The 12,519-nt window shown below is 39.9% G+C and overlaps 1 protein-coding gene across 1 annotated transcript in view; it reads left to right on the top strand.

Moving 5' to 3' along the window:
• The window catches only part of ngfra (nerve growth factor receptor a (TNFR superfamily, member 16)), a 47,422-nt gene that overhangs the window by 19,537 nt on the left and 15,366 nt on the right, over nucleotides 1-12,519 (top strand). Inside the window, exons 4-5 of the mRNA XM_058412419.1 lie at nucleotides 10,103-10,316; nucleotides 10,954-11,162. Coding sequence (XP_058268402.1) covers nucleotides 10,103-10,316; nucleotides 10,954-11,162 — 423 coding nt within the window. The remainder of the gene's footprint in view (nucleotides 1-10,102; nucleotides 10,317-10,953; nucleotides 11,163-12,519) is intronic.

Here is a 12,519-nt window from a genome sequence, read left to right as displayed (position 1 = left end):
CAGTCAGGGAAGCAAGAGGGTTTGAAGAGGTCAAGTCCAAGTGCTGTTACTACTCTTTCATAAAATAATGCAGAGGATGGCAAACATCTGAGCTTGGTTTTTTATGCTCTCTCTTCTGCTCGGTCATACACACACACACACACACACACACACAGACACACACACACACACACACACTGAAAGGATGAATGTAAAGAATGCTGTGTCCATGAAGTGATGGCTTAGCACACATGTGCTTACCCATCTCACACACCCACACACACACACACACACACCAATTTCCGTACCTAAATATCTACACAAGATCAATCTAAACACACATATGTATTGTAAACTTTATGGGATTTAACCAACAGTCAAATGAAGTGCTCCAAATTGCCCTGTGTTCACTGGGAAATAAATCCAAGGCCACCCAGTGGAAGCAGGTTCTTTGGGTGGACAGAGTGTGTAATAGGCCATGTTATCGGATTAGTACATTGCTCTTTAGGAGATACGTTCTGATGTCTGAGCAACTCTGGCATGTGAGGAAGGAGTGTGTGTGGGTGTGTATGTGTGTGTGTATGTGGCTGGGTGGGTGGGATGATTATTCTTGCTAACTTCCAGGCTGAATTTCTACTTTGAGCTCAGGGATCCAGTTTGCATCAGCTGATGTTTCAGCTGTCGTTGCAGCTGACTGTCCTCGAAGCTCTATGAAGAGTAAATCAGAGCTGCTGTTTTTGCACTGGGGCTTTATTCTCGCGCAGGTGCAAGTACAGTTATTCATTGTTTATTCTGTTCATACTTCTAATTGTTTTGGGCAAAAGCCAGATTTTTTTCATCGTTCATCTAGCTGCTATTTTCAGCAACAGAAATGAGCGGTGCTGAGCTGACATGGTAGTGACATTCATAATCTGCTGATGTCATGCCTTTTTTTTTGGGGGGGGGGCACTTTGGTCCAAAATTGGATTAATATTACTGCTCACTGTCTCCTTCTCAGTGCAGGTGTCATTGTCTTTGTTTTTGTTTGATATTGAGAGGAAAACAAAGATGCTGTCTTGTCTTTGGCTTTGATAAAAATGGACAGAAAGCTGCTGATTTATCCTTAGCCTCTAAGAGGAGGGATAAAAAAGCTGCCTTTATATGCTCTGGGCTCCATAATAAGGGAAGGCGAGTTGCAGTTTTTTTGCTTTAGACTCTATAATGAAGGATAAATAGCTGTCATTTTTGGTTTGGGCTCCATAACAATGAACAAAGAGCTGCTTTTTTCGCATTCAGCTCCATAATAAGGGACAACTAACTGCCTTATGGCTGGCTTAGGTTTTTATAGATGGATATAGAGCTTCTGTTTTCACTTTCTACCATGTGAAGAGGAGCATAGAGCTGTGGTTTTGGTTTAATATATTTGTTTTATATGAAGGGAGACTCAGTTGCTGTTTTTCTTCGAATCTCTGTGGTGAGAGACATAGAGCTGACGTTTGCTTTGGGTTTTATAAAACAGGACGTAGAGCTGACTTTGGTACTGGTTTTATGGCGAGATATAGAGCTGTCAGTTTACCTTTAGGCTTTATGGGGAGAGTGATAAAGCTGGCTTTTTCTTTGGGTTTTATAGAACAGGTCATAGAGCTGCTTTTTGGTTTGAGGTTTATGGACAGGGACATACAGAAGTGTTTTGGTTTGAGGTTTATGGACAGGGACATACAGTAGTCTTTTGCTTTGAGGTTTATGGACAGGGACATACAGTAGTCTTTTGCTTTGGTGTTAATGGACAGGGACATACAGTAGTCTTTTGGTTTGGGGTTTATGGACAGGGACATACAGTAGTCTTTTGCTTTGGGGTTAATGGACAGGGACATACAGTAGTCTTTTGGTTTGGGGTTTATGGACAGGGACATACAGTAGTCTTTTGCTTTGGGGTTAATGGACAGGGACATACAGTAGTCTTTTGGTTTGGGGTTTATGGACAGGGACATACAGTAGTCTTTTGGTTTGAGGTTTATGGACAGGGACATACAGTAGTCTTTTGGTTTGGAGTTTATGGACAGGGACATACAGTAGTCTTTTGGTTTGAGGTTTATGGACAGGGACATACAGTAGTCTTTTGGTTTGGGGTTTATGGACAGGGACATACAGCAGCCTTTTGGATTGAGGTTTATGGACAGGGACATACAGTAGTCTTTTGGTTTGGGGTTTATGGACAGGGACATACAGCAGCCTTTTGGATTGAGGTTTATGGACAGGGACATACAGTAGTCTTTTGGTTTGAGGTTTATGGACAAGGACATACAGTAGTCTTTTGGTTTGGGGTTTATGGACAGGGACATACAGCAGCCTTTTGGATTGAGGTTTATGGACAGGGACATACAGAAGCCTTTTAGTTTGAGGTTTATGGACAGGGACATATAGCAGTCTTTTGGTTTGGATTAATAAATTGGACATAGTGCAGCCTTTTGTTTTGGGTTAATAGATTTGACATAAATCAAACTTTTGCTATGGGTTTTCTAAAGAGACATATGGCAGTCTTTTGTTATGGGCTGATAAAATGGACATAGAGCAGCATTTTGGTTTGGGTTTTATGTCCACATACAGTAATCTTTTGGTTTGGGGTTTATGGACAGGGACATACAGCAGTCTTTTGGTTTGGGGTTTATGGACAGGGACATACAGCAGTCTTTTGGTTTGAGGTTTATGGACAGGGACATACAGTAGTCTTTTGGTTTGGGGTTTATGGACAGGGACATACAGTAGTTTTTTGGTTTGGGGTTTATGGACAGGGACATACAGTAGTCTTTTGGTTTGGGGTTAATGGACAGGGACATACAGCAGTCTTTTGGTTTGGGGTTTATGGACAGGGACATACAGCAGTCTTTTGGTTTGAGGTTTATGGACAGGGACATACAGTAGTCTTTTGGTTTGGGGTTTATGGACAGGGACATACAGTAGTCTTTTGGTTTGGGGTTTATGGACAGGGACATACAGTAGTTTTTTGGCTTGGGGTTTATGGACAGGGACATACAGTAGTCTTTTGGTTTGGGGTTAATGGACAGGGACATACAGCAGTCTTTTGGTTTGGGGTTTATGGACAGGGACATACAGTAGTCTTTTGGTTTGGGGTTTATGGACAGGGACATACAGTAGTCTTTTGGTTTGGGGTTTATGGACAGGGACATACAGCAGTCTTTTGGTTTGGGGTTTATGGACAGGGACATACAGCAGCCTTTTGGTTTGGGGTTTATGGACAGGGACATACAGCAGCCTTTTAGTTTGAGGTTTATGGACAGGGACATACAGTAGTCTTTTGGTTTGGGGTTAATGGACAGGGACATACAGCAGCCTTTTGGGTTGAGGTTTATGGACAGGGACATACAGTAGTCTTTTGGTTTGGGGTTTATGGACAGGGACATACAGCAGCCTTTTGGTTTGGGGTTTATGGACAGGGACATACAGCAGCCTTTTAGTTTGAGGTTTATGGACAGGGACATACAGCTACTTTTTGGATTGGGGTTTATGGACAGGGACATACAGCAGTCTTTTGGTTTGGGGTTAATGGACAGGGACATACAGCAGCCTTTTGGGTTGAGGTTTATGGACAGGGACATACAGTAGTCTTTTGGTTTGGGGTTTATGGACAGGGACATACAGCAGTCTTTTGGATTGGGGTTTATGGACAGGGACATACAGCAGCCTTTTGGATTGGGGTTTATGGACAGGGACATACAGTAGTCTTTTGGTTTGGGGTTTATGGACAGGGACATAGAGCTGCTTTTTGGTTTGGGGCTGATGAAATGGACATAGAGCAGCATTTTGGTTTGGGTTTTATGTCTGTTGGCTTTATGGAAAGTGACAGAACTGCATTTTGTGTTTGAACGTTGTGTACCATGTTTGTTTTAAAGTTTATGGAGACAGACATAGAGCTTCCATTTTTAGGCAGCCCATGATATGTGTTTTGGGATGTAGAGCTTGGACTGGGTTACAATCAACAGCCGATTTTAATTTGGACAGTATGGATAGTGACAGTGAGCCTGGATGTTCTCTCACTGGGAACTGGCCAACAATTGTAGAAAAACTTGCTGATTTTGTTCATCCTCTTCTAAATTTAACTTACAGCGTATTCCCCATAAAGAGTGCTTACGCTGTGGTCTTCGACACTGCTGTGTGACGTTTCAGCATTTTTGACAGCAGAGGCAGCGTTTGGTTTCAATAGTAGACTTGGCTGTGAATTTCAGTGTTGGATGGAGAGACTTCCTGGGTTTAGTACTACTATTCCGGTACATTCCAGCAAAGACTTGAATTGGATTTGCATTTGCTAGCTGTGCCGCGTGGCTCATGTGTGTGTGAGCATTTGGCCACCTGCTTGTAGTTGAGATGTTAAGGGTGATCTGTGTACAGATGGAGGGCATAAATCAGGGAGGCTCTATAAGTGCAAGTCAATTTATTGAAGCTCAGTAAACAGGCTCATGCATACACGCGCACACACACACACACACACACACACACACACACACGCACACACACACACACACACGCACACACACACACACACACACACACATTGGCAGCTGTTCATTTGCAAAAGGTTGCCTTTGATCACATTAGTCCATATGTCTCTGTCCTGAGAGAGATGAGACAATTATTGCAACAGGAGACATTGAGAAATAGAGAAGAGAAGAGAAGAGAAGAGAAGAGAAGAGAAGAGAAGAGAAGAGAAGAGAAGAGGGGAGAGGAGAGGAGAGGAGAGGAGAGCGGAGAAGAGAAGAGAGCGGAGAAGAGAAGAGAAGAGAAGAGAAGAGAAGAGAAGAGAAGAGAAGAGAGGAGAAGTGTGGAGAAGAGAATAGATAGAAAGAAAAGAGAAGAGATGAGAAGAGAAGAGATGGGAAGAGATAGGAAGAAGAGAGAAGAGATGAGAAGAGAGGAGAAGTATGGAGAAGAGAAGAGATAGAAAGAAAAGAGATGAGAAGAAAAGAGAAAAGAAGAGAGAGAAGAGATGAGATAGGAAGAAAAGAGAAGAGATGAGAAGAGATAGGAAGAAAAGAGAAGAGAAGAGAAGAGAAGAGAAGAGAAGAGAAGAGAAGAGAAGAGAAGAGAAGAGTTCATTGTTCAGTGAATCCTGTAGAATTAGCATGAATCAGTGGTTCTGAAATTTAAACATAAACATCCCAAAAGTTTCAAACTTCTTAATTACTACTGAATCAGGAAAACCACACAAATAGGGCAGTATGATATTATGATTCAGGAGAGATCACAAGACCAGCATGAATCAGCTAAAAACCACTATTTGTGTGCTGTTAGTCCGCTCTGACTAATTTACAATCTGTGTGTACTTTTATAAACCAGTACAATGAAGTATTGTGATCCTGCTGTATAACCCGTATGTACACACACATGCGGAGAGTCCCTGATGATTTTGGACAAAAGACCACCCTGGATGATCCATACAGTGAGAAACATCAGTGATGACCTCATAAGTGACATTTACAGTCGCTTTCATTCGTACTTCTCTCTGTTCTCTTCTTTTTTCTATTAACATGACTGTCTTCTGGAAACTTGCTTTCTGTCTTGTCGTCTGGGTTCCCCTATCTCATCTGTATGCTCTTTATTTAGAAGCATGTTAGTGATGATGGACACACACACACACACACGTGATGGACCTCAATGAATAATCATTGCCCTTCCCACAAAGGTGGTCTTATTTTCAGCTGCTAGGATTCACATGCTTGTAAGTGTGTGTGTGTGTGTGTGTGTGTGTGTGTGTGTGCGTGTATACATTAGCTCTCTGCCTTTAGTCCCACTGGCAGTCTCTCATCTATCTCCTCCTACATTCTCTTATTTAATTTAAAAGTTTAATTCCACTTTCCTGAACACGGTTATTGACTTCTCACACACCCAAACCTCTATTTCCTCTGTTTATTTGAACCCTACAGCTAAGCATATGTGCTGAAGCAATAGGAAAATAACCATTTTACATTCAGATTCTCTTGTCAAATCACACGGACACTTCCTTTCATATATATTTCCTGTCAGATTCCCAGCAGGACCGATTACCATGTGATTTATTCACTCTAGTAATGAAGTAAACATGACAACAGAAATGAAATTTAAATGATCTAAATCGACTATTAGATTTATGAATCTGGCGAGGTGTGACAAAGAATGAGAGGGTGGCTGAGAGGAAACCAGAAGAGGGATTTAAAAGAAGATAGATAGATAGATAGATAGATAGATAGATAGATAGATAGATAGATAGATAGATAGATAGATAGATAGATAGATAGATAGATAGATAGATAGATAGATAGATAGATAGAAATAGAGAGAGATGTGCTGAGTTGTTCATTCGGCAGGGTCGATAGAGCTGCTGGAGTTCCTCTCTTAGCATCAGGTTTCAATCTGTGACCTCTATCAGCGGCCATTACTGCTGCATACACACGTGCCTGCACACACACACACACACAAACACGTCTTACGTATAAACTTTCACTAGAGCCTCTGGATCTAACGCAGAAAAAAAAGATGCCTTGTGAGCTCATGCTATTATTAGTGTGTGTTTGTGTGAAATCAGTCACTGTAGTGCAGTGTGTAGTGAGTTGTGTGTTATTTTAGCCATGGTGTTGTACCTTTCAGCTGTGCTCATGGCTGAACCCCTCATTGTTTTCTCTCTGATTTCATTCTACATTTGTCCACTGACATTTCGTATTTTTTTCTGGCTCTGTTGTCTCAAACATTCGGTGAGGCACTCTCACTTCCTGTCTATCCCCTTTTCCATTGAGTGCTTCGTTCATTTTGTCTTTTCTGTCCTCACTTCACTCTTTCTTTCAGCCCAAGCAGACAGTGGGGCTGATGCATGAATCACTGAGTTTGTGAGAGAGTCTACGTGTGTGTGTGTGTGTGTGAGTTAAATGCCTGCTGCAGCGTAATTACTGCAGCTAATCAGAACACTTAACAGCAGCGCCTCTGTTCATTTACTCCTTCACCCGCTCCCCCTTCCTCTCTCCTCTCGCTCTATCCCCTTCATTACACTCTTATCGCATTCACACACACACACACACACAGGGTGAGAGGGACAGTGAGTCTGTGTGAGTGAATTTGAGTGTGTGTGTGAGAGAGAGAGAGAGAGAGAGAGAGAGAGAGAGACATGCAGACATACAGACCATCCTTTCTGGCAGATAAAGAGAGCATTATAAGGGTTGTGGTCCAAAGACCCCTCCTGGTAAGCAGAGCTGTAAAGATGTGAATATAAAGCCTGCTCATTTAAAAGGGACTCACGGTTAACAAGCGCTTAAAAAGTTGGCAGTGAACTATGAAAATGTCGAGTTGAGGATGAAAGAGGAAAAAAGGAAAAAATAAATAAATTAATAGCTTTTCACCCAAAAGCACTCCGACCTGGCCTTTTAAAAATAGATGAACTGTTTCATTTTGTGTATAACGATCTTTAATGAATGTGTAATAATAAACTAGTTAAAAAATGATTGTGGAATTGTTTATTGGCTTGTTTTGTAATGCCAAGAAATTAAAAATGGCCCGAAAACAGTCCGGGATTAATAAATAAGTGCATTATAAAAGCTCACTTGTGCAACCAAAAAATTGGGAGCTGCCTAGTAAACTACCAGTAAGCGAGCTCACTTGTGTGTATATGGCCAAAGATTATTGGTCACATGACCATCACACCCATATATTGTCCTTCCCCCGCCTCTCAGTTACCACAAAGTTGGAATTACACAATTGTACAATTGTACTGGATATCATTCTATGCTGTAGCATTACAATTTCCCTTCACTGCAAACCTCTGTATATTTGTATATTCCTGTATTTCCTGCAGCCGTAATCATTTTTAGTCATCTGTGATATTTCTTAACAGCTTCTTAATTCGTCTGTATTTGCTACAATTTTTGAAACCACAAAAAAACAACAACCCACACACAATTAGGACAATGTTATAAATGAATGAATATAATAAACTCTCACAGTGTCCAGTTATGCTCGAAATTTCATTCAATGTGGCCTTTTGTTCTGCCAGCTTCATATCTGACAGCCTACGTTTCTTGAATCTCATAGAATCCTGAAGTCTCAGTCATTCGCATATATATTTGAACTTGCTCATGAATAAATTTGAGAAACTCAAACAGCAACGACCACATACACGATTTTGCTACACATTTTCAATCATATAGTAAAGCAGCTTTCCAAGCAGCTTGGATGGTATTTGTGTATTACATTATATTTATGGATTATTCATGGAACGTGCGACTTTTTAAAGTGAGTCGGCGTGTTTCCAGCCATGAAAGCTTTTGCTATATTTTCCTGCTTTATCTTTAGTGCTTTAAGTGCAAATAAACCAGCTCACAATTATTACAGGACATCAGAGTAGCCAGTTTACTAACCCAAGAAACCCAAGATAAATGTCTTACTTTAAAACATCTAACATTTTTAAAATAGCTAGATAGAAAAGATATGCTAATTCCTTTATTCCTTCTGCAATCTAGCTACTAAATACTGACAGTAATATACCAAGATAACAGAAAATTATTTTTTAGTCAGCCCATCGATCTGTGCACTGGTCTCTGGCATGTCGATGTTGATGTATTGATGCCTGATTGCTGCTGTTTGTTCATGTATTTATTTTCATCTTTACTTATTCTACTCTATGGATAGGAAGGAATTGCTCTATGGGATTAATAAAGTACCTGAATCTGAATCTGGATCCGCTAGTCAGCTGAATTCCTGGAAATAAAAGAGAGCAAGAGAGCAACGAAATGGTTTTAGCTGATAAGTATTTGACCCTGCCTGGATTACACAAGTAGGATTTCAATAGCTGTGTCTTAAATACATTTTTTTTTTTTACACAAGTGATGAAAAAAAAATCTGTATAACCAGAAGCCACCGTTCCAAAGGGCTTTTAAAACCTTTTTCCTTTTTTCTTTTAAAATTACTATAAAAGGATTATAAAGGCTTATTATAAAACAGCTCAGTTGAAGAACCCTTTGAAGCCCTCTGCTCTATAATAAGGTACCTCCTTGAACATTTATACTGCTCAGAAATGTAATTCAAATGCAATTATAGTGCAGTATAATGGAATACAGCACAGTAATTGGGTTGAGTTCAAATTCTATCACTGCTCTGCTTAAAAAGAACACACACACAAAAAAAAAAACCCTCCCTTACCCTCATATTATGAGCAGAATTTGGACAGTGTGGAGTTTATAGATGAAATAAAGCAAAATGTTTAATGAGGTTAGTAAAGGGGCAAAAAGAAAGAGAGAGAGAGAGAGAGAGAGAGAGAGAGAGGAACAGAGAAGGAGGGGTAAGAAAGAGAAAAAAGAGAGACTGATGGCAGGTAACAGGAAGAAGCAGAGTGAGAAAGAGCGATAAGCAGAGACAGACAGTGTGCTGCTGACAAACCGGTGGCTTTTGGTGGCATGCGGTCGATACACTTTGACTTAAGATGGTTGGCATGTTGAGCAGTTAAAGGGAGATAAGGGTGTGTGTGTGTGTGTGTGTGTGTGTGTGTGTGTGTCTGTGCACGTAAATGCGTATAAAGCAGCAAAGACCAAAAATAGATTCCAGCTACTGCCTATGGAAGACTTTTTCTCATCTGTGACAAATTGTACTGTACGCCATGAAACTTTCCAAACCGCTGTGCTGTGTAAAATCATCTCTGCTTGTATGCGATTACACCATGTTCATCATGTCCTTCTCACTGAAGGCACAGCAGAGCAAATCCTGTGCAATCTTTGCAAGGCAATGTTCCAGAAAATTCTTTTACCTGGGAAACAGCAGAAAACAAGTGCATGTGTTGGTGTAAGATAAGATAAGATAAGATAAGATAAGATAAGATAAGATAAGATAAGATAAGATAAGATAAGATAAGATAAGATAAGATAAGATAAGAGAGAAGACAGGATGTATGATGTCTGCCCTTGTATTAATTATGCATCAAATCAATAATGATAGAAAGTCAGAAAATGGCAGTGACAAGAATGGCTTTAGACTTTGGACTTACTGTAGAGCTCCAAAAACCCAACCCTGACTGCTGTATAATTAATTCACACACATAAAGTTCAAGCCTGCAGCTAGATACAGATCTGAGTTTGTATTTGAATCTGACTCTCTCTCGATTTTCCTCCAACAGATCCTCTGGCTCCCACTATAACATTTCCCAGCTCTTCTCCTGATTTGCCATCGGAAGATTTGAGAAGCTTTAGCCCGGATGAGGAGAGCACCACAACTAAGCCAAGTTCACCTCGCTTCATCGGCGGTGGTCTCAATGAGAACCTCATCCCCATCTACTGCTCCACACTGGCAGCCGTGCTCATCGGCCTGCTCGCATACATCGTCTTCAAGAGGTGAGGGACAGAAAAGGAATTGAATGGGAGAAAAGAGGGGGATAATAATAATAATAATAATAATAATAATAATAATAATAATAATTTAAAATGTATTTAAAATAATTTTAAATGTATAGATGTTATATATTGTAGATGTTATGATGCATGTGTAAATTAATTTTTTTGTGACATAAGTATAAGAATAATAAAGAAATAAGATAAAAAAGTTTCACAAAAAATACATACAGATAAATGCAAATAAATAACCTCACAAAAAATAAACTTCAGGAATATTTACATATAAAGGAAAAAGATATAATTCCCATATCACAAATGAAACGAGCAAACAATTAAGAGTCACAAAAGAAGTATAAATTTAATTTCTGTGGAATACTGTATGTATAAGAGTGATTCGTTAAAATCGAAAATAAAAATTGTAAAATAAAATAAGCACATAATAAAAATAGGTATATGAAAAGCATATATAAAATACAGAAAATGAAATGTTTCCAAATGCTGGTAAGAAAACTAAATAAGGAGCTGAAGTGACACTACTAAATAAATTCTACTTATTTTAATTTTTCTTATTCCATTTGAAGACTGAACTGAGAGCATGAAGCCTTTCTTTCTCCCTCTGACTGTGTGTGTATCCCAGATGGAACAGCTGCAAGCAGAACAAACAAGCGGCCAACAACCGAGCGGCCACGGCCAATCAGACATCTCCGTCTCCGGAAGGAGAGAAGCTCCACAGCGACAGTGGCATCTCTGTGGACAGCCAGAGCCTTCAGGAGCAGCAGCAGCTGCAGACACAGGCCGAGGCTCACACACAGACCCAAACTCAGCTCCACATGCCTGAACAGACTGGTAAGATCTGCCAAGAGCTGCTATTTCACCTCAACACGCTCACAGATGTTTTACTCTGAGCTTGTAAACAGGTTTCATAACTTCTGTTCTTACCAGCATCTAATAAGGGCCTTACAATAAACCAGGAGAGTGCGAAATAAAAACAAAACAAAAAAAAACTACAAGGGATTGTCTTAACAATCCAAACATAAAAATCTAGTAGTGTCTATAACCGAAAAATTCAATACTCACTGCAGTGCATTTATTGTCATTCTCCTGACAATGAAAGACGATACAGTGATATACTGAAACAATGATATGAGGCTATATGGTTATCAATCTATGAATTTTTCATACTGTTCCATCCCTAAATCTTATTATTAGCATAGCACAGGATGATATAACAGTTGTGGTTTCCGTAGCCAGGCCGTCAGCAGATGCTGGTTGCATAATCTGACTTGTCTTGATCTTAAACAATATGGTGAAGTGAAATTCAGAGAAATTAGGTTAGGAAATTGGTTGGAGACAAGAAGACGGAGGAATTGATAAAGGAGGTGAGATAAGTGGCTGCTTAAACACTTGCAGTAAACATCTGAATACTCCGTCCAATGAACTTACGTGCATTAGCTCCACAAAGACATTAACTGACATTTGTTATTGGACCGACACAGCTGGAGTGCAATCAGCCTGCAACTAGACATGGTTATTAATCAGATATAAAGCAATCCTAATCTGCCTTCATCTGTAAATATACACTATATTGCCACCTACATATCAGATGTGCTTGTTGAACTTCCCATTCCTCTTTGCTGTTTTAAAAACCGTCATTCCTCTAGAAAAGCTTTTTCACTAGATTTTGGAGCTGTGTGGATTTGTGATTATTCAGCTATTGGAGTAAGCATTAGTAAACTCAGGCACTGATTTTGCCTTATCAAGGCTCTATAAGTCATGGCTACGTAGACAACTTCTACAAATCACGCCTTCATAGATCCTGCTTTGTGCACAGGAACACTATCATGCTGGAACATGTTTACACTGGACCCCGTAGTTCCTGGGAAGTGAACTTATAATGCTACAGCCTACAAAGACATTTATAGCATTTGACAGGCACCCTTATCTAAAGCAATTTACAATCTATCAGATTTTATACAACTGAGGGTTAAGGGCCTTACTCAAGGGCCCAGCAGTGGCAGCTTGGTGGATTCGTGATTCAAACTCACAACTTTCCAACCAGAAGTCTAACACCTTAACCAGCAAGCTGCCTCAGAACATAAAAAGGTGTTCTATCCAACTACATAGATGTGTAATGGTCATGTGTCCAAACTTTTGGCTATATAGTGCATACTCTTTTTTGGTCCATATTAAATGTATTATGTAT

This window comes from Hemibagrus wyckioides, linkage group LG02, assembly GCF_019097595.1.
Source record: "Hemibagrus wyckioides isolate EC202008001 linkage group LG02, SWU_Hwy_1.0, whole genome shotgun sequence".
Lineage (NCBI taxonomy): Eukaryota > Metazoa > Chordata > Actinopteri > Siluriformes > Bagridae > Hemibagrus > Hemibagrus wyckioides.
Note: the sequence above shows the minus strand (reverse complement) of the source record. Positions and strands in the feature narration are given on the sequence as shown.